Genomic DNA, 23,391 nt, shown 5'->3' on the forward strand with positions numbered 1-23,391 from the left:
TGGCTTGGGGGATCCCAAGCCCCCCGAGCTGATGGAGAACATGCTGGCATTACTTGGCTCGGGAGATGTTTCCTTCCTTTTTACGCATCTGTTTCTGCGCCAGCTTCCTCTACCTGTTCGCACCGCCCTGGCCAGCTCTCCGCTGATCCGGATAAAAGATTATCGCTACCTGGCTGAAGAAGCAGACGGGATATTGTTGGCTTCCAGGGTCTACAGTGTGAATGCACTTCTACCAGGTGTGACTCAAGGAGAGTAGGAGCCTATTGATGCCGTGGCTGTGGAGACGGGACGACGGAAGGACGACGTTATCTGCTTCTAACATTGGCAGTTTGTAGTGAAGGCGAAACATTGCATTCCTCCGTGTTTTTTCGTGCGTCAGGGAAAAGACAGAGAGCCAGCTAGGCTAGCAGCTGTGTGTGCCGGCAGCTCGGACAAGCTGCTTTTCATCATGGATGAGGTCTCTGGACGGCGTTTCCAGGTGGACTCGGGTGCACAGCGGGGCATCGTGCCAGTTTCGGCGGTGGACGATTTGTGCGAAAGTAACGGACTACCGCTGGACGCGACTAATGGCACCCCGATTCGCAATTTTTAATCGAGGTTGGTGACCATGTGCTTCAACGGACGTGAGTTTCAGTGGGACTTTGTAAAAGCTTTTGTGTCTTTACCTATTTTGGGTGAAGATTTTTTGTGTGCTTTTAAGTTATTACTACATGTTGCTAATAGATGCTGTGTCTTTTGATACATACCCCTGTAAACTTGGCGGTCCCGCCAACATGCTTGCCAATGAGTATCAGCGTCTGTTAGCAGAGTTCCCATCTTTAATGGATCCCACATTTTCTGCTACCGTGGCAAAGCATGGGGTGGAACATTATATACCTATGGTTGGTCCACTGGTTTTTGCGCAAACGCGCCTCCTAGACACCACTAAGTTGGCGATAACATAAGAGGAGTTTGCAAACATGGAGCATCTTGGCATGGCTCCAAAAGTCCATTGACATCTCCATTGAACATAGTTCCCAAAGCAGATGGGGGTTGGTGACCCTGTGGGGATTTTTGGCGCCTTGACAATGCAACCAGTAATGACAGGTACCCAATTCCTCACATTCAGGACTTTTCTCCCTGCCTGGCTAGAGCAACCATTTTCTCTAAGGTGGACTTGGTGCGAAGTTACCATCAGTGTTTCCCTTGGATGTACCCAAAACCACAGTTACCAAGCCTTTTGGTCTTTGAGTTTTCCAGCGATTTATGGATTTGGTCCTGCAGGGGATGCCGTTTTTGTTCATCTATTTGGATGACATATTGGTGGCTAGTCCCTCTGCGGAAGAACACATGGTGCACCTTCATCAGCTGTTTGTTAGACTCAGTGAACATGGCCTGATCATGAACCCAGCTAAATACCAGTTTGGGCTGCCTGCTGTTGAGTTCTTGGGTCACAGTGTCTTCTCAAGGGGCGGTTCCCCTACCTGCAAAGGTTGAAGCAGTTTCCGCTTTTCCCTACCCTCCCTTAGTGAAACCCCTGCAAGAGTTTTTGGGGATGGTAAACTTTTATAACCGTTTCATCCCATGGGCAGCTCACCTCATGCACCCCTTGTATGAAGCACTTAGAGGCAAAAAAGGGGACCAGCAGATAGAGTGGACACCCAAGAGGGTGAGGCATTCGATGATGCCAAGGCCAAAAGGCCTTGGCTAATGCTGCACTTTTGACCCATTCATCTCCAGTGGCTCTTGTGGCTCTAACAACTGATGCCTCTGATTATGCAGTTGGGACAGTTTGTGCGTAATGGGTGGATGGTGCCTGGCAACCCCTTGCTTTTTTAGCAGGAAACTCCGGGATGCCATAAAAAAATATAGAACCTTTGATAGGGAACTGCTTGCCCTTTTTCTGGCAACATGCCATTTCCACTTCATGTTGGAGGGCAGGGACTTTACTGCTTTTGTTGACCACAAGCCTCTCACTTTTGCTATAGCAAACGTTTCAGAACCATGGTTGGTTCGGCAAAAATGGCATTTGTCTGCCATTTCAGAGTTCACCACTGACATTCAGCATGTGGCTGGCAAGAATAATCTAGTGGCTGACTGTCTGTCCAGAGCAAAAGTTGCTTCTGTGCATTTAGGTGTGGACTACCTTGTCATGGCCACAGACCAAATGATTGACCAGGATATACTGGCCTTTAAAGTGGCTGAATCCAGTTTGCATTTAGAGGAGGTCTCCTTTCATGAGTGTGGCGCAACCCTTCTTTGTGATGTCTCAATTGGCAAACCTTGGTCTTTGGTCCCTACTAGTTGGCGTCGGTGGGTTTTTGATGCAGCTCATTCCTTTTCACACCCAGGGGTTAAAGCTTCTGTTAAACTGGTAGGGGCAATGTTTGTGTGGCCGGGACTCCGTAAAAATGTACGGACATGGGCGGCTTCCTGTTTGGCTTGCCAGCATGCCAAGGTGCAATGACACAATGAGGCTCCACTGGAGTACTTTCCTGTTCCGCAACAAAAATTTGAACATGTGCATGTGGACTTAGTGGGGCCACTTCCACCTTCCAGAGGTTTTATCTATCTCCTGACGATGGTGCACGGAACTACTCGGTGGCTGGAGGCAGTTCCGCTGTCATCAACCACTTCAGTTGATGTGGCTCGGGCATTTATCTCCTCCTGGGTGTCCCGGTTTGGTGTGTCATTGGACTTGACCTCCCACAGAGGTCCCCAGTTTACTTCAGAGAGGTGGACTGCAGTGGCAGAGAGCCTTGGGGTTAAACTCCACCGGACTGCTGCCTACCATCCGCAGGCCAATGGTCTTTGTGAGAGGTTCCACTGCACAATGACGGTTGCATTGTGGGCCTTGTTGGTGGATAATAGCTGGATAGATTGCCTGCCTTGGGTTTTGATGGGCCTGCGTTCGGCTCCAAAAGAGTGTTGCACACTTAATGATTAGTCTGTGTGGTTTTCGCAGGTTATTTTATTCGATGAACGCTGTTAACGAACAAGAGCGACAGTGAGCGCCTCCGCTGACCAGCTGTTACTACACTAAATTGCCGTTGGCTCGCTGAGTCAGGAGTGCTCACTGTGCTCTACAGTATGTGCCAACTGGTGGCGAACTGCTGTAACTGCAGTTTAATGCATCTGTCAGTTCAAGAAGGAGAAGTGCAACTTATGAATATAGTCAACATTCTTTAAATAACGTAAGAAAAAGGGAGGGGGTGTAATTATTTCTAATGTCCATTCTGTCACACTCTCCCCTCAAAAATGTAATGTCATTCCGACATTCGGGTACCCTAGCTTTACAGCAAATAAATCAGCAAACCTGTTGTTTTGATGCTTTACAATCATGCAGAGTACTTCTAAGAAGGAGTCAGAATGAATGTTCATAGAGATGTTATGCTGTGTCCAGTCCGAAAATATGACATATATCTCCTATTAACGTCACATTGCTGCAGTCGACGTCATTGTGCACGATGACAATCCACAACTTGATCCGCCAGTAGCGTAAATATCTGCAATCCCTTCTGAGAGTAAGGTACTTTAACTTAAAAGTAAACTCTACCTTTAATCACAGAATTTCAAACTGTTATTCAAAGTTTATCAAAATAGTATTTTCTCTGCCTTTCATGAACAGTACAAACATTTATGTCAAACATGCTATTTCAAAACAAGCTATTTCAAAACCATGTGTAAAACTGAAAAACTGCCAGTTATTTCTCTCTCATATACAGATATATACAGCTGCATTATATAACTTTTCTTAAATAAATCTATATCTGTTACCATGTTGTGACAGTATGATGAGACAGATAATTTGTGGACAAAAAGATTGATCTCCACTTCCTCTCTAAGCACTTTGTATTGCCTTGTTGCTGAAAATGTGCTATATAAATAAAATGACCTTTACTTTTACCTGAGCTACTACTGCCATCTGCAGAAACACAAACCCCACTGAAATACATGCACAAAGTCCTGACTGACTTGTCAGTGCGAAGACCCTCTTTCTGGATTAGATGGGTTGTTTTGACCAAGCAGTGCATTTCTGTAGTTAGCACTGGGAACACAGGGAAAGGCAGAGGAGCTCAATATTTTCACAGATTGTTAGTCTCACAACACTCTGTCACAACATAGGGTAAAAACCTAACTTTTATAAAGATTTTTTTTAATCAAAGTTACATACTGCAACTTTAACTTTGCTGTTGAATGAATGTAGAAACTAATACATAGCATACATAAGACTGACAGCATTGCCACTGTTGCAGTCTCTTATACAAAGTATTTGGTTAGCAGTGTTGCAATACTTGAATCCTGGACAGAGGAGCTGTGCTTCTTATGTCTTATTGATCAATTGGAATTGTGATTTTTGGTTTATTGTAATTAAATACGGTATAGTTTTTGAATCCATTGATGTTGATAGTAGTGAACGTTGTTTTCCCTTTTCAAACGTTACGGTTGTAAGAGCGTGTTTTGTATCTTACACTGTCTTTTTGTGTTTATGTTTGTGCAACAGCTCTTACGGTGAAACTCAGGGTTTACTCCCAATAAACCTGTTCATCAATAAAGCCAAAATCCTTCACTTGAAATGGGGTCTGCTACAGAAAGAATAAAGTTTCTTTTGTAATAATATAGCCCCTTTTCCATTAGTGTTATTTCCCCTCTTTTATTTATTTTCAGATTAAGTGTAGACAATCAAGTCTTCCTGCTTTAAGAATTTATTCATTTTTAAGATTTGCACTATGCTCGAAGTACATTTATCCTCCCCTTTAAAAGAAATAATTCCACAAAATAAGAAACTGTGTATCATAGATTACTTTTGTAGTTTTCATACAAAGGTAGTTTTGTTATGAAAACTAATTTTAAGCAGTTATTGATTAGTGAAATTTCTAGGATTCCAAAACCACAAGTGTTGTTCATCCTTTTTTGAGGGGGGAAATCTTAAGTAAAATCTTCTTACTGTACTGGCAGACACATCTGCTTAAAATAGTTTTGTCTCAGAAATATATTTTTTGAAATTTTTGTAAGTTTAGAAGCCTTTTTTGCAGTGTGTCAAAAGCATTCATCCAATGTGGAGATGCAGTATAGTCTATGTAGAGGTTTGAATTTTGTTTTAAATCATATCGTTGCTAGATATGCTCTGATCAAGTTTTTTGCTGCCGATTCCGATCACCCACGAGAACCGATCACTGCCCATCACTGGCTGTTAATTTGTCGCTTTAGGTGTAAATGCTACTATGTGGTCTGTCAAAATTTAAAAATAATCTGGCAATGAATTAATGAGATTTAGACAAAAAAAATACTTGTAAAATACTTGCAGGCACAATACAGCAGCTATTCAGTCAAAAGGACAACTGGAAAACCTGCTATCAGTATAATAATATTTAACAGTAAGGTTCTCAGTTCTGTAAATTCAAGTCAAATAAATCTCACAACACTGTCAAATAATGTCAAGTAAAAAAAGAAATCATTAATTCAAAGTCAAATGCAAATTGCATTCAGTTACAGTACATCCTGCAGCTTTAAGCAGACGTTTAATGTGAGAGTCCACTGGAGGTTGAATGTGAAATTTCTGTGAAATAGGAACTTCCCAGTCCAACAGCGAGAGCAGAACTCAGCATCTTCCTGATGCTGAGTTCTGCTAGCTCAATTATTTCAGTTATTTTTTGGGTTATTTGCTTAGTTTCTGATTGTCATGCTCTTTCACCTGGAAGAGCATGACAACTACACTAACACCTGAGTGTTGGTAGTTGTGTGTTGCTTTACCTGCTGTCTGACCGCTCCGAATGTCTTTTTGTCCTGCTGAAAAATCTGCAGTAGTCTTTTTTTCTGCAGTGAGCCTCAATAACCCAGCAAACTCTGCCAATGCTTGTTTTTTAAATGTCATATTAAATTCTCTGTGTTGATGCATTTTGACGTGCTTCACCTCTGAGGAATTTTTCCGCCGCAACACGCAAACCTCCCCATTCACTCTCAGAGCGCTAAAGTTCCACGTGACAACGCCTAGGGTTTGATTGGCGTATGATACACTTTTTCATGGAAATCGGCTGATCATGATCGGTGGCCGATCAATTGGCACACCTCTAATTGTCAACAGTAGTTTTATTTAGTCATCCTTTATTGTGGTAAAAAATTAAAATAGAAGACAGGTCTGTAATTGTTATATGTTTATTCATATTTTGATCATATGTAGAATTTTTGCTATTTCTACATGATTTGGAAAAGATTCTGGAAAATTTATTATGTCTGTGAGCGTCATTGCTTGCTTAACCAAGCAATGACGCAACATCAGACTGGTATAGCACTTTTCAGGAACCTCAAGGATACTCTACGTACAGTGAAATTCCCATTGACAACACATCCTCCATATGTTTGAAGGTTTTTTTTCCCCCCCATTTTAATCCTCATGATAATTTATACACATATTTTCACCAATTAGCGTAGACAAAATAAACATCAGAGCAGACAAGTAAATAGAGGTGGAGTGGAAAGCAGTATGGAGTTGTTTTCAGGTATGCAAAACAACCAAGTAGATTAGCAAAAACGAAACAAAAAAGAATAACAGAAAGGTGTGAAAAAGCACAAAAAAATCTAACTGAAATACATACATGCAAGACAAAGGCAAACCCCCCCCCCATAACTTAGAAGTGACACAACAAAATTGTAGATTTTAAAATATGTAGCTAGAAAGCATTTTTTCCCCCTTTTAGCAGTTCATTTCTGATTGGGGATTTTTCATCCCTTTTTGTGACTGGGAAGCTCTTTGTCATGAAGTCGTCTGTGAACCCTGAATTTTAGTGGACTGAGAAAAACAGAGGCTATTAAGCCTTCTATTTAGCTTTTTTTGAAGCTAAATAAAACATAATTAATTTTATCAAGTAATAAAAACAATGCTACCATTAAGTATAAATGGCAGCAAACAAAATTTGTTGTGGTCTTTCTCAGATTATTGTATGTATGTATCAAGACAAAATAAAAATAATGTCAAGTAAAAAAAGAAATCATTAATTCAAAGTCAAATGCAAATTGCATTCAGTTACAAAACTCATGAATATCATGTAAAACTTACTCTATACTAAATCTGTTCAATGTTATTCCTATTTTCTTCAGGTTGAAGGAGCTGGTGGAATATCCTGTGAGTCAGAGTAAGCTGAAAACATTGCTTACCTCCCAGACAACTCAGTCGTATGTGATGAGTTTGCTGGACGAGACCAAGGCCCACTCCGAGGTAATGTTAAAGAAGAATTTAACTGTTCCCTGTAGACCGAACTTATGTAGACAGAGGCCTGTAAACCTAATACAGATTTAAAGGCTGTACTAATAAATCTACTCTCAACCTCAGTTCACCTATTTGAAAGTACGGTTGCATGTTCCATAGTTACTGTTCCAATGGCATTTGTATTGTGATATTTCCTACAGCAGTTCTGTAGTTAGATGTTCCCAGCAGTTTATGACAGAGAAAGCTTTGCAGCTTCTTCACTGTTCTTCTACAGCTTCTTGAAAATCTGTTTACAAGTGCAATCTTACCTTTCACAGTGTGGTAGTCATAGCCTAGTGTAAAGTTACCATGGATAATCCAGTGTATGTTAGGATTGAAGAGAAAGGACCAAAGACTGTGCAGTGGTTGGGTGGCCATGATGTCAGTGTCAAGGTGAATACAGAGCCATGTTCCATAGATAACTCTATCCCAGAGTTATCTATGGAATAGATAACTCTGGAGTCAGACCCTCCATACCAGGTGGTATGGAGGGTCTGACTGTCACTCCTTCAGAAGCCCAGATCAGAAGGGGACAACCAGGAATTGAAGCAGGTACCAACCAGGAATTGAAGCTGCAAAGCTGGTCTTGGGCTCAAGAATGTTTTCAACTAAGTTTCACCTGGTCTTGGTCTTGAATTGCTATGCCTCTGTCTTTCAAGGCAAATGTCAGACTTTAGAATTTTTGTCAAAATTACAAAAACTCAACTTCCTTTTATCTTCACCAACAGATGAACAACAAACTGAATGTGAATTAAAGCGGCATTAATTATATGAGCACAGCAACACACCATCTCAGAAACAATACAATGGAAAACCAGGAAAGATTCCTAACCCATTTCACGTGTGGACAAATGCATAGGTACGGAGCCCCCTAGGGGACATGGGGAATTTTTTTTCTTTTGCGTTCCCTCGCAATACTTTTGCGTTACCTCGCAAAACTTTTGCGTTACCTCGCAATACTTTTGCGTTTCCTCGCAAAACGTTTGCGTTCCCTCGCAATACTGTACTGGTCAGTTATGCAGCATAATTGAATACTGCAAACCTTTCTTACGGTGGGCGCCGTACTTTATGCTTTAATATAAGGTTATGTGAGGTATTTCCATGAATGTTAATATCTTTTTGTGAAATATCTGAAGTTTTATATCTTTCTTTAGGATAGAAAGGCACCACAAGCCTACGATATAAACAGAAACCTTCCGTAAGTAGGAAAGAAATAAAAATACATCCTAATTTGGACTATTTCTGAGTTATTATCGTGGGTAGTAATAAGTCATCTGACAGTTTTGATTGTGTCTCTGTTGTGTTCGTAGTCTGAATGGTTTAAAGAGCTGCTTTCAGTGCCGCTCCATCTTAGCCTTAACAGACATAAACATGCAGGAAAAAATAAATCGATTTTCAATCAGTGTTTTGCACCAAACAGTTAATAATAATAAACAAGTTTTCACTGAGGCTCTGTAAGAGCCATATGAATGAAATAAGTAATTATTGATATGACAGGAGCAGGCGGCTTTGACACTTAGGTGTGTCGACGTGGGAGTGACGTCACCAGGTATGAATGGGAAGGATACTGGCTTTGTTTGTATTAGGAAGCGGGTGAGCGGGGCGGTCAGGCCTTGCAAAGTTTGGAGCATGATCATCAAAATGGAATAAATCAATAATTGTGACAGAACAAAGAAGAGGTTTGGAGTTGATTGATACACGGACAGATGAGATTCCCCGAGTTAACCCAGTGTGGTCCTTTACCATCATTACTTTGTTGTGTTTTAAATAATAAAAACTTGTTAGTAATAAAAACTGTTTGGTGCAAAACACTGATTGAAAATCGATTTTTTACTGTATGTTTATGTCTGTTAAGGCTAAGATGGAGCGGCACTGAAAGCAGCTCTTTAAACCATTCAGACTACGAACACAACAGAGACACAATCAAAACTGTCAGATGACTTATTACCCGTGATAATAACTCAGAAATAGTCCAAATTAGGATGTATTTTTATTTCTTTCCTACTTACGGAAAGTTTCTGTTTATATCGTAGGTTTGTGGTGCCAATTTCTATCCTAAAGAAAGATATAAAACTTCAGATATTTCACAAAAAGATATTAACATTCATGGAAATACCTCACATAACCTTATATTAAAGCAGAAAGTACGGCGCCCACCGTAAGAAAGGCTTGCAGTATTCAATTATGCTGCATAACTGACCAGTACAGTATTGCGAGGTAACGCAAAAGAAAAAAAATTCCCCAACCCCTAGGGGGCTCTGTATGTAACAGATGTGGAAAGGATCACACAGGAATAGTACTCTGCATTGGTTTTTATTATTCCTATAAAACAGTGGGACACACTCAGCACCCACGATCACCGTCACAGTCCAGCAGCTCAGTTAGGCAGCTTCTCCTTCTTTTTTTTATATTAACAACAAATGGACTAAAGAAAAGTAAAATCTTGTACAAATCAACATCAAACCACAAAATAAATCTGTGTATCCATTACATACCTATAAAACAGTGGGACACACTCAACACCAGGTATGATACACACGATCACCGTCACAGTTCTGCGGCCCAACAAAGACATTTTGGAGGGAAACTTTATACAAACTTAATAAACGTAACAAATTAACTTTAACCAACACCAAAGTTTTTTTTTAAAAAACGCTTGCACAGTTAACATTATATTTTTGCAGAACAAAAGCTGTGAAAACTATTTTTAACAATATAAACATTAAAAGTGAGAGGTAGCTTTAGCGCGCCTCTTACCAGCAGCTCAGTTAGGCAGCTTCTGCCTGGCTGCTGCAGCTACGTCACTGAACATTGCTTTGTGCAACACTAATAACGTCCCCCCAAAAACAATATTTACATTAGGAACCAAAAATAAAAGCAGTTAAAACAGAAATAGCCATGTCAGCAGACATGTTAATTCGACAAAATAGAAATAAAATGTTTTGAGAAGGTTCATAAAATAATAAATAAGTAAATAAAATTAACTCAGCTACACGTACATAGGCGTAGGAACTGGGGAGGCAGGTGCATTTGTCCCCCCGCCCCCAATTAGTTTCACCGAAGTTGCGAAAAATATCTGACTTTGAAATCTTCCGCTCGTGTGCTTTTATTTTGAAGGCGCACCACAGCGCATTCAGCACAGCGCTTCCTCCCTCCTCCATCTCCCCTCTCTGAACGGCTCAGAGTGCTTAAAGGCAGGAGGAGGCAATGGGAGTCAGAAACTCCGTATGAATGAGGTAAACGGTCTGTCGGGAATGTTGCCATGAATATCGCTTGTTGGGGCCTGCCATGCAAAGCAATGGCAGGAACCTATTGCTATTCTCCCAAGAAAAGTTTCTTTATTATTATAATTCTTTATTTTTCATCCGTAACCGTTAATGCGGCTCATACCGCTGCGTGCACACCTACAAATGAGGTATCAAAACGTGCAGAAAATTCACGCCATTGGAGCTATTACTTTTGGTGGGATTTGGGGTTAACATGGCGACATAATTCGCAAAAAACTATGAAAAAAACCCCATTATAAGTCAATGGGAAAAATCCTAGAAATACCCTATTTTTGAGGATTTTCCGTGTCGTCACGAATTCACGTAGAAATGCCATTCAAATTTCATTTTGTAGATACGTCTGTGATCTCTTCGAAAGTGAAGACGGCTCGTCGATACCAATTACGGTTTGTCCACAATTTGTCTCTAAGCGACCCAAAGTTTCTCATTTTTCCTAAAATTAGAGTGTGAATCTTCCTCAGTGCCCCTCTGCTAGAGTGAGAAATGAAGACAATTTTTCACCCCAAAATAATTTTGAAATCGCCATCACGCCCACAAATATCGCACGATTGGTATCAAAATCGGTCCTCACATTGATACGCATGTCTGCTCCGGTAAAATGTTTTCGAAATTTATCTAGACCGTACGGTTTTCTGTCACGGTGCTTCAGAGCAAAGTCATGCGACAGGATTTTCTAGGCTGTCTCAGGCTCTGTCACTAACAGTTCACACCTTGATGTGAAACTTATTTAACATAGCAACGGAACTCAAGAGGCTATTGGCTGCTGATTAGGACTACAAATACGCATCACTCTAGTTCTATCTATAGTGGAACGCTCAGTTGAAACAGATCAGGACTGAACTGGCCTTTAGAACTATTTGCTGCTATGGGCTGTATATAACTGATTTAACTCAGTAACTGTTACACATGGGATTAGGTTGGCCCTTTGAAATGAAGCTTAACAAAAATTTCAAAATAAAAGCCTTAAATATTTTTACATCATGTAATTGCTCTTTTTGGCTTTATTTGACTTTTTCATCCAAAGCACTGTTATACATGGTATTAGTTTGGCCCTTTGAAATGAAGCATACTGAAAATTTCAAATTAAAAGCCTTGACAATTTTACATCAGGTATTTGCTGTTTTGGGCATTATGTGAATTTATTATCCAAAGCACTGATAAACATAGGATTAGTTTGGCGCTTTGAAATGAAGCTTAACAAACATTTCAAAATAAAAGCCTTTAATATTTTTACATCAACTACTTGTGTTTTGAGCATTATATAACTATTTTAACCCAATGACTATTACGCATGGGATTAGTTTGGCCCTTTGAAATGAAGTTTCACAAAAATTCCAAAATAAAAGCCTTGACAAATTTTACATCATACTGAATGGTGCACGTCCACCTTACTTAACGTTCTTGTGATTCTCCACATGCTATTGATTACGTTGCAGCGTTCTTTAGCATCGATGCTAATTTCTAGCATGACAACGCCGGGCCCAAACCGACGGGCATGGTTTGGCAGGCCCCGGCTAAATTTCTTCAGAAATTTTCTTTTATTACATCTTGTTGTCAGTTTACTTTCATAAATAGAACTAAATGAGCCTTTTTTGTGGTTTAAAGTGTAATGTCAGTGTGAGCAATGGCCACAGAACACCTGATCATCTACCGCTTCACTTAACATGTGTACTATATTATATTATATTATATTATATTATATTATATTATATTATATTATATTATATTATATTATATTATATTATATTATTCAGGAGAATGGCAGTGCTAGAATAGTGATGCTGTTGAAGAAAGGTGAAGAGACTGAGGAAGCTCTGGTGAGGTTTTCAATTAATTTATTGAGTATTAACCGGTTTTCATTTTTAAGTAAACTAAACTATTTTATAATGAGAAGAGCAGGTCAGGGAAGACATAGGAGAGCCAGGTGGAGTTTCAGGGTGTGAAGATATAAAAATTATATTAATTTTAATAGAACCAGAAAGGAAAAACAGGTGAAGACTGATGTCAGGTTGATTTTTTAAAAATTTTTCAATATTTTTTTTATTATTTCCTCACTATCTATGTGGGTAATAGTTAGGAGACAATAAGAAAAGGGCTTGAGGAGAGGTTTTAAAATGAGTGAAAACTTTGCTGTAGGAAATGGGTTACACAATAAATAGAGTTGAGATGTATAATAATTTTAACAACCACGTCTTTTTTGCCTTCATTTCCAAAATAACGGATCTCAGGTGGAAAGACCAAAAGTCTTTTCAGCGTTTCATTGACAAGGTTTACTCCTCACCTCCAAGACTATTGTCCTCAAAGGAGATTAAAATTCTCATTCTGTATGATAAAACATACTTTTTATATTTAGTTAATTCACATTCTGATTCTGTAAATTACTGTAGTGTCTGTTGTAAATCCATGAATCCATTCAGGGACATCAGGCTGCAGAGAGTCAGAGTGAGGGAGAGACAGAAACATATAACAGTAGATATTTTAATTTTAATTTGTGGCTGAAATGACAGGAGAGAAAAACATTTAGGTTTTTTTGCAACAGTTTGTGTTTTTTGAGAGCCATGGCTCATGTTTGACTGGAAAGTGAAAAATGAAGTTGCTGAATGCAGGGCTGGAAAGCGAGACTGAGTGAGGAACTAAGCTGTCAGATGTGAAAAGCAAAATTTTAATTATATCTGAAGGGTAAACTGTTGCACTGATGTAGAGAGTTATTCAAGAAGAACAAAGCAAATTTTTTTGATTTTATTTTTGTTGGTCAAACTACTGTACTGAGTTTAAAACTGCTGAGTCCCATTTTACTGGCTATTTTTTACTTTAGAAAGAGGCAAAATCACTTAATTGATTTTGCCTCTTATCAAAATCAACTTTTATCAATGCATTTTTGACCAAAGGTCAAATGTATTTTGACCAATAAAATATATCAGAATCTGGTGGCTAGCTTGTGTGTACTGCCAGAGTATTTATCTTGCTAATTGTGAGGCAAATGATAAAGTGAGGGTTCATCCTGGCAGTCATCTTGCTTGATGAAAGACTGAAGCCATTTTGTTCAAAAGGATATGGAAGAAGATGTATTTGGGGTAGTTTGTCACCTTGAGATGATAAACACACATACAGGCCTGTCACAGTAATCAATAAATCAATTAATCGCATGATACAGAACTTTCAGATTGTGTTCTTGCATTATTATTTTGCCATTGCCTTTATATTACTTAAAAACGGTCTCAAAAGAACAAAGTTATTGCGTTTATCGCAGTAACTTCTAGAACAATTTATCGTCCATCAAAATTTGTTATTGTGACAGGCCTACACACATATGATATATAGTGTAGTTAATTTATTAACAGGGATGGCATAGTTACTTTGAAAAAGTAACTTGATTGCTCAATGAAAAATTCATCCATCAGCTAGAACATGTGTATTTCTTTTCCCTCCATCGTTTACGTTTGTGTCACTGGTGTTACACATGAAACGTAACTCCCCAAGGAAAAAGAAGACAGCAACAATACGTATTTACTAAAAATAAATTACAAATATAGTAACACACAGTAACTTGGATACGTAAATTTAATCTGATTATTGGATTGTAAGTAGTAACGCTTTAGATTACGCATTACAAGGGGTCACATTAAAGTAACGCGTTGATGACAACATTCTTTGACATTTCTCCTCAAACTATATACGGATCTGTCAGGCTTCCGATATGAATGCCTGGGCTTGGTGGCTGGATCCTCCTGGTTGTGTTCTCTACATTTAAGAAGTGGCCTCTGGCAGTTTCCCCTGGCCTTAGACATGCAATTCTTGACTGCTTTACCTAAAGGCAAAGGACTGTGGCAATTTAAGGTGATTTGTTTTGACTTGTATAATGCATCCATCACATTTGAACATCTGATTCAGCTGGTGTTGTCAGGTGTTCCACACAGAATATCTGGTGTTTTGTGTGCCTCATGGGGACTCTTTTGATTGAGAGTGCTGTGCAAAGCGCTGGAGAGCACTAGAGGTGCTTGGCTAAAGCCATATTCTGATAAGAGTAGATTCCTAACTTCTCTAGGCCACAACATAGGCTGTGAAGAGGCTGTGACTGCTGAAGAAAATTTGTCAGTTACCAATGAGTGGCCTACACCTTTGGATCAGAGACAGCTTAAAGATTTTCTGTGGCTGGTGCCCTGTTATAGGAGGTTTGTGTGGGGGTTTTCATGTACTGCCCCTCCATTCCAGCCACTACAGAAGTCACATGGGCTTTTGCTACCCTGAAGTGAGCCCTCACAAGTGCACCCATCTTGGCACTGCCTGAGCAATAGTTACCCTTCCTCCAGGAAACTGATGCAAGCAGTGTGGGTTTAGGAATGGCCCTGTCAAAGATGAGACCTGAGGGAGAAATACAAAAGGTTTGAGCCCTATTCATAGTATGGTGTCACCCACAAAGAGCTGTTGATTGTTGTTTTGGGTACCTGCCATTTTAAATATTACGTGTGGCTGCTCCTTCACTGTATGCACCGAACATGCATCATTGATCATGACCTTTAAAGAGCCAGAGGGACAAAACGCTCAATGATGGAAGAGCTAGAACGCTATGAGTTTATGGTAACACACAGAGTAGGGGATGGTAACTCAGATGCTCTCTCCTGATGGCCATGCCGTGAGGACAGCTGACACTACTGTGACTGGCAGGAATCTAAGGAGCAAGAACTAAGTAGAGCTGATCACAGCAAAATAGAGGGGGTGAGGCAGCCAGTTCTAAGTGCACAGAGCTGACAGTGATGGCAGCTGCAGATTGGTCTACAGAGCAGAGGCAAGTCCCTGACTTATTGACAGTTATGTTGTAGGTGAAGGCACACCAGCCTCCACCAATGAAGGAGGTGACTGCATTGTCTCCAAAATCTAAGGGACTTTGAGGCCAAATTTGTGGTGCTGCAGTTGCAGGGGCCCTAGACCGAACCTGCCACACAAATGAAGACTTGGCAGATTTTGGTCCCCAAAGCACTGCAGCAAAGTGTTCTCAGAGGGGTTCATGGGTCTGTGGCGAAGAGGCAGCAATGTAGAAGAGAGAAACGGTGAAGCTATGGTCAGAGTTCTGTTGGAGCTACAGTTTTGTGCCGACTGTGTAAAACATAGGAACTACATAACATTAGCTGGCGATGTGAATTTTATTTTTCCTTTGGATTAAAAAAAAACATGCATAATAAAGTTAATGTGTGGCTATTGGTTTGCATATTTTGACTGCATTACCTAAATCTAAAAGATTGCACATTTTAAAAATTAAAGTCAGAATTTAATTATATTTACATACATATTTATATGTATAGCGGAATAATCAGCTGATCTGAGTCTTTGTTATTATGTTTGGGCCAGCAATGAATTTCAATAAGACAAAGTAAAATATCTGAGTTTATTTGAGTCCATCAGAACCACAACTTTGAGGTTCTCTTTGCTGAGTGTTTCTGTAAACATCAGCAGAGAGTTGAGCACAGGTTCTGTGTGCTTACGGCCTGCCCACCATAGTGAGGAAAATGCCACATAATGGAGAAGCGGCTGGGGATGAACCAAACCACTGGTTAGTGGATGACTTGCCAGTGGAAAAATGCCTAAAGGCTCTCCCATGCTTCAGTGAAGCCTTTTACTGGGGTTGACTAAGGAAATATGTGGAGGACTCTTGCAGGTGTTGTGACCTTTGCACAACTTGTAAAAGATCACAGGGGCGATCCAGGTCTCAGTTCCAACAGTTTCCAACAGGTGAATCCATAGAGAGGTTGGGGTGGACATAATGGAGCCCTTTTTGGGTGTGGAATGAAGTGTGGGAATCACTTCATTCTCACATCAGTAGATTATTTTACAAAATAACTAGAGGCTTTTGCACTGTCTGACCAGGAGGGAGGAGCTGTGGTGAACGCCTTAATTAAGGGGAGGTTTTGCAAACTGGCGGTCCCAGAATCCATCGACAGTGATCAAGAGAGAAATTTTGAGTACAGAGTTTTCTCCACCATGTGTGAGAAATTGGGTATAGGAAGACTCACACCACACCTTTCTACACTCCCAGTGATGGGGAGTGGAGCGATTTAATCAGACTCTTGAGCAGTTCTCATAATGTCCGGTCATCAGAGCAACTGCGATTTACACCTGTCGATGGTCCTCATGGTATGCCGAATGGCAGTCCAGGATTCAATTTCTTCTACACATGCTCTCTTGATGCTTGACCGTAAGCTTAGGACTCCGGCATAGCTTGCATTCGGGTGGCCTCTTGATTCATCTGGGACCGCAAGGTCTGCAGGACAATGTGCATGAATACGCCAAAAAACATATTCAGGATGTTGGAGTATAAAAGAAGAGGAATTATGATGTACACGCCAAGGGCACATCTCCACGATCAGGAGCAAAGAAGCTGGTCATGACACTACGCCCCAAACGGCAATGGCCACTCCCACCAAGGCTCAGAGACTTTGTCTGATCGGCTGATTTAGATTATTAATATGTAATATGCACAATGTCATGCTCACTAAATAGATGTTTGTCCACTGCATATAAGCTCAAGACGAAGACAACTTTATATCAAGCTGTTTCTTGTGACAATGATATAGTGACAATATCACAGGTACTGAAACATTGATATTGTCAGTGTTGCTCACAATGGTGAAACAGACTATCTAGCTGATTCACAATCTTTTCCAAATTTACTTTGATTTTGAAAAAAATATATATTTGCAATGCACTGATAAATAAATATTTTTACCCACCTGTCTTCCTGACCAGGAACTTGGCTAGGTAGGCCTAAATAACTTTGTGCTAGCGAGTGCTTTGTACCAACACTGCCTTCTTTTCTTCCACTGAGTCCTCTATATTTCAACCACCATATAGTTATTCTATTCTGTGTTCAGTATTGAAGGATGTTGAATTGAAGCTTCTGGGACGTTGTCAACGTCCCAGAAGTTATAACTATGCTTTTCAAATGCTGCCATTCTAAGTTTGTACTGTTTGTCCGAACATCCAGGCAACCAGCGCCCTTATGAATATTAATGAGCAAATGTGATGTCACTCTCAATTAGTGCCATTCCAGCATAACAGCATAACTGCTGGAATGGCACAGTCCTTGTTCAAATTTAGAAACAAGGTCTGATATAAGTTGATTTAAAAATGGATTAAAATAGCCCTTTAAAAAGCCATGATGATGTAAAGAATCATTAAGGAAAGAAACATGTTTACCAAAGCTGCATTCCTCTTTTACACGTCGCCTTGACGTGCGTCTTGATAACTTTCTCTCTCTCTTTTTTTTAAGTACCTCTATATTTGTGCATTTTGTTGCACCACTTTATTTCGAGTAAACTTATCAAATATATGCTCTAAAAGAAAAAAAAAAGAGATGATACGGAAGTTTGAATTGAGTTTTATTCTTCGTTCCTTTTATATATGCTTATATAAAAGCATATATACATAAAAGGAACTAGGAAAGTAAACTTCCTGGCTCCTTAAAATCTTACATTTAAATGTTAAACAATTTAAAATCTTTTAATTTATGCATGCTGAAACCATTAAATCAAATTTAACAGCATTGACATTCTCTTAGTTCATTTATATCTGCTTATATAAAAGGAACGTATATAAAAGGATTGTACTTTAACTTTTTCTTTATTTCTAATCACGTTTTCTTCTCTCTACTGTTGATGTTACATTTGAAGGTAATAAACAACAACAATATTCTTCTGGTTGTCCTGAATAAAGAAGAGGGTGCAGGACTTGGCTTTAGTGTTGCTGGTGGTGCCGACATTGATCAGAAGAAAATAACTGTAAGTGCCCAGAAATTATCTATATGAGTTGAACAGCTGAATGTCTTGTGCAAATGTCCTTATCATGAGACAAAATAAAACGCTTAAATACTGCACACACACACACCCCCGCACTCACACAGGTGTTTCCAGATACACTATGTTGGACTGCAGTTTCCACTAAATACATCTTGTTTTAAGTTGTACCATGTACGTTTCAGTGATGTTGTAGTTGTTTTTGTTGTTGTTCTTTCTCTTTAAACCTTTTCCTTTAAGCAGTCTTTTCTGTCTCCATGTCCATTACATTTGAAATAAACCCAAAGTAATTTCTAATAAATTTATTGGGCACTCAGCAGCACAGGCTTCAGAGGAGTTTAACAGGGGAGGAGACATTAGCCTCTTTTGGGAGGACAGAGTAAATTTACTTTAATATAGATACATAAACAAACCTTTCTGTAACTTTTAAAATAAAATGACCATGTTTGTTAGTACAAAATAAACATGAATGTAAACAGTGACATGTATAAAATGTTGAGTAATTATTAAGAGTCAAGTTTAAATCCACCACCTTTGCTCTGCTGCACAGCTCATTGTGAACCACAAATATTTATTGAGATCTGGGAGAGGGGGCTGAGCAGTCAATTATAATTGTAGTTTAATAAGATGTATTTGTGAACAAACAGCTAAACCTCAAAAATTAAACTGAGAGCTGTAATATATATGCTCCCCCCGGTAGTAGTATAGATTTCTTTAAGGAGGTGTTTAGTCTTGTGGCCGCAGAAGCAGACGGCACATGTATATGTGCAGGCGATTTTAATTTACTCCTAAACCCAAAAATGGATACAACTAGCAGAGAGCGAAGAAAGACTCACTTAGAAAAACAATTCAATAAAATCCTTCAGGAATTGGGACTCACAGATATATGGAGATACTTCCATAAACATGATCGTAGATTTACTTTTTACTCTACTAGGCATAACATACATACTAGAATTGATTATTTTTTTATGTTCAATAGGGACCTTCACAGAGTGAAAGATTGTATAATAGGCCAAAGAGACATTTCTGATCACTCTGGGTTAAATATGAAAATTAATTTAACTAGAAATCCTAAAAACACGTTATGGAGGCTCAACACAAGTTTATTAAATAGTACTGCATTCAAAACAGAAATGAAAGAGGAGCTTAAAAGTTACTTAGAATTTAATGATAATGGGACAGTTAGCCCTACAATTCTGTGGGATGCGGCTAAAGCATATATTAGGGGCAAAATAATTGCAAAATGTGCTAATTTGAAGAAGATTAGAGAGAAAAAACTAACGAACTTGCAGGAAAATTTAAAAAGACTGGAGCAACTGCATTCGATTAACAAATGCCCCTCCTTACTAGAACAAATGAGGCCTATTAAGCAGGAGATTCACAAAATTTTAAGTGAGGAAATTGAAAAAAAACTTAAATATATGAGGCAAAGGTACTATGAGGCAGGGCCTAAAGCTGCTAAGGTGCTCTCGTGGATTCTTAGGAAACAACAGGTGGAAAACACAATTTATAAAGTTCGGAACCCAAAAACTAACAAAATAACTAATAAACTTGACAAAATTCAGAGATCATTCGAAGGGTATTATGCAGCTCTGTACACACAGCCAGACAAAATGGATAATCAAACAATTCAAAAATTTCTTAACTCCTTGGATCTTCCATCTCTGGGAAAAAACCAGAATGACAAGTTAATGGCAGAGATATCAGCTGAGGAAGTTGACCGTGGGATATCAAATCTTAAGACCAGCAAATCACCGGGCTGTGATGGGTTCCCTCCTGAGTGGTATAAGGCCATGAAGGAATCTGTTCTCCCACTATTAAAGGCTTCCTTCAATTACACCCTGGCAGGGGGCGCTCTCCCGCCATCATGGCGAGAAGCGTTTATATCGGTCATACCAAAGGTGGGGAAAGACAAAACGGATCCTAAAGGGTATAGACCAATTAGTGTTTTAAATATAGACTACAAACTATATGCTGCAATATTAGCTAAGAGATTAAGTACCCTGATGCCTTTCCTGATAGATGAGGGTCAGACGGGCTTCATTGGTAATAGACAAACGCATGAGTATAAGAAGGGCCGTTCATGTTATTGATCATATAGTTAAAGAAAAATCAAGTGCAGTCCTTCTCAGCTTAGATGCCGAGAAGGCATATGATACGGTAGGGTGGGAGTTTTTGTTTGTAGTAATGAAAAGATTTGGGTTTTGTGATAAATTTATTAAATGTATAAAAAATATGTATACTTCGCCAAAAGCAAGAATTAAAATTAATGGAAGCCTTTCGAATCAAATAACATTACAACGAGGATGTAGGCAGGGCTGCCCATTAAGCCCACTACTCTTTAATCTTTTTATTGAACCATTGGCTCAGGTTATTAGAGAGGAGTCTGGGTTGGAGGGGGTGACAATAGGGAATGTGGAAAACAAAATATGCTTGTATGCGGATGATGTTCTAGTAGTAATTAAAAACCCTGAATCTGGTATTCCATCACTTATGAACATTCTGGAAACATATGGCAGACTCTCAGGTTATAAACTCAACATACAAAAGACTCAAATTTTGACCTTCCATTTTGTCCCATCAAAACAGTTAATAAATAGTTATCAATTCAATTGGCATCAACTACAAATAGAGTATTTGGGTGTTATACTAACAAAAAATTTGGCTCAATTATATGAAATTAATTATAAACGAATAAATAAGAAAATATATGAGTGGACAGGTGGAGCCTGCTTCCCCTTGACTTCGGCAGCAGAATCCGAACAATAAAGATAAATGTTCTTCCAAGACTATTGTACATATTTGCAGCACTTCCAGTAAAGGTTCCAGCAAATCAATTTAGGGAGTGGGATAAGCGTTTTTCAAGGTTTGTATGGAGCAATAAAAGGCCAAGAGTAAGATACTCGACCCTGCAGCTGCCTGGGGATCAGGGCGGGATGGGCCTGCCTTGCCTGGTGGATTATTACTTGCCTGCCCAGATTAAACCTCTGGTGTACTGGTGTAATCCAGCCTATGAGGCTAAATGGAAGGACATTGAGCTTTCTTTGTTGGACTTTCCCATACAGTCTGTTCTGGGATGCCTGGATGGGCTGCCCCAGGTATACCAACTACAAAATTTTTGTTTGAATGTCTCTTTGATTAAACTTTAAAAAGTTTAATCTCCACAAACAGATAGGAGTATTGAGCTGGCCTGTGTACCACCCACGTTTCCTCCCAGCATCGATAGACCACAAATATAGAAGATGGGCGAAACAGGGAATCACTGCATTCTGTAATATAATTAAAAATGGGGAGTTAGCAAAATTTGAGGATTTGTGCCGGACTTATGAGATGGGCAGAAAAGATTTCTACCGTTATTTGCAGGTCCAAAGTTTCTTTAGGAAGGAAATCAAAACCCCTGACCTGGATAAAGAGCCAGGAATGTTACAAATATTTATGGATTCATATGCTGGCAAAAATACAAAAGGCACCATCGGCAAATGTTACAGAAACTTAACATCTATGAATAAGAACTCGACTAATTATATTAGACAACGATGGGAAAAGGAAGCAGAAGTAATAATTTTACCTGAGGCTTGGATGCATATTTGGAGGAACACAAATTCCTTAACATGGCGCGATTTCGGCTGGAAGAACCTAATCAGATTTTTTATTACACCGAAGCAGAGATCGAAGCTGGGTGGTTCACAGCTCTGTTGCTGGAGGGAGTGCGGTGTGATTTCTGCTGGCTGCTTTCATATTTTTTGGGATTGTCCTGTGTTGAAGACTTTCTGGAAGGATGTTAATCGAGTAATCTATGAAATCCTGGGTATAACTTTAGCCTTTTCACTTTCCGTTATGTACCTCGGAATACTTCCTGAGGGACTCAGTAATGGGGAAGCATACTTGCTGAAGATACTTTTGATTGCAAGCAAGAAAGCGATTACTTTCTTGCTTGCAAGGTTGGCTCCAACCTAGACCTCCAACTCTGAAGCTTCTTGTGAATATTATAAACCTGATCCACCATATGGAAATGTTGACTTTTACAATACGGCTCAAGAAGGAGAAAGGAGAGAAACTCTGGGAAAAATGGGATCATTTTATTGCCAAAGGTGTGTAACAGATGATGTTGTGACTCCACATCACTCGGACAGACACCTGGGAGTTTTCCTTGTTGCTTACCATTTGTGATTTTAAACAGTGAAATATCTGTAACATTGTAATGTCCATCAGTGTGAATACATACCACCTGCCCTAGCCCTCATGTTCAAGTGTATGTAATTGTATGTTTAAAAATTGAATAAAAATAAAGTTAAAAAAAAAAAATTAAACTGAGAGCATCAGATTGTAGGGATGGTAACAAAACAGTCTAATTATAAATATTGTTCTTTGTACTTTTACAAAGTAAACTTCCTAGCTCCTTAAAATCTTACATTTAAATGTTAAACAATTTAAAATCTTTTAATTTATGTATGCTGAAACCATTAAATCAAATTTAACAGCATTGACATTCTCTTAGTTCATTTATATCTTGAGCCGGTTCTAACTTGAACACATTAGATGAAGATAGGTACAGAGCTGTCCGCTGATCACTACCTGGTGGTCCAATGAGTCCAATTGTGGGAAGGATTCCGGTCAGACGTGACCAAACATAATCTGGCAGAGTCTCCTGTGAGACGGAGCTTTAACTCCCACCTCCCGGAGAGCATTGAGAACATTTCGATGGAGGTGGGAGACTTTGAGTCTGAGTGGACCAGTCCCCACACCTCCACTGTCGAGGCAGCTTATCAGAGCTGTGGCTGCAAGGTTGTCGGTACCTGTCATGGCGGCAACCTGCTGGTGGACACCTTCGGTGAGGGATGCCTTCAGGTTGAAGGAGTCCTATCAGGCCATTTTGGCATGTGAGACCCCAAAAGCAGCTGATGGGTACCGGCAGTCCAAACAGCATGTAGCTCAGGTAGTTGCTGAGGCGACAACTCTGGTGTGGAAAAGTTTGGAGAGGCCATGCAGAAAGACTTCTGCATGCCTTCGAGGCGTTTCTGGTCCACCATTCGCCATCACAGGAGGGGGCAAGCAATACAGCACAAACACTTTTTTATAGTGGGAATGG

General features: G+C 39.6%; 1 protein-coding gene across 4 annotated transcripts in view; it reads left to right on the forward strand.

Moving 5' to 3' along the window:
* pdzd2 (PDZ domain containing 2) overlaps nucleotides 1–23,391 on the forward strand; it is a 167,252-nt gene that overhangs the window by 139,841 nt on the left and 4,020 nt on the right. For 3 of the 4 annotated variants that reach the window (XM_032578875.1, XM_032578874.1, XM_032578876.1), the window contains 2 exons: nucleotides 7,078–7,195; nucleotides 18,177–18,284. In XM_032578875.1, the coding sequence (XP_032434766.1) occupies nucleotides 7,078–7,195; nucleotides 18,177–18,284 (226 nt within the window). Of the gene's footprint in view, nucleotides 1–7,077; nucleotides 7,196–18,176; nucleotides 18,285–23,391 lie in introns of those variants that run through there. The other variant, XM_032578877.1, reaches the window with a different exon arrangement.

The sequence above is a fragment of the Xiphophorus hellerii genome, chromosome 12 (assembly GCF_003331165.1).
Source record: "Xiphophorus hellerii strain 12219 chromosome 12, Xiphophorus_hellerii-4.1, whole genome shotgun sequence".
Lineage (NCBI taxonomy): Eukaryota > Metazoa > Chordata > Actinopteri > Cyprinodontiformes > Poeciliidae > Xiphophorus > Xiphophorus hellerii.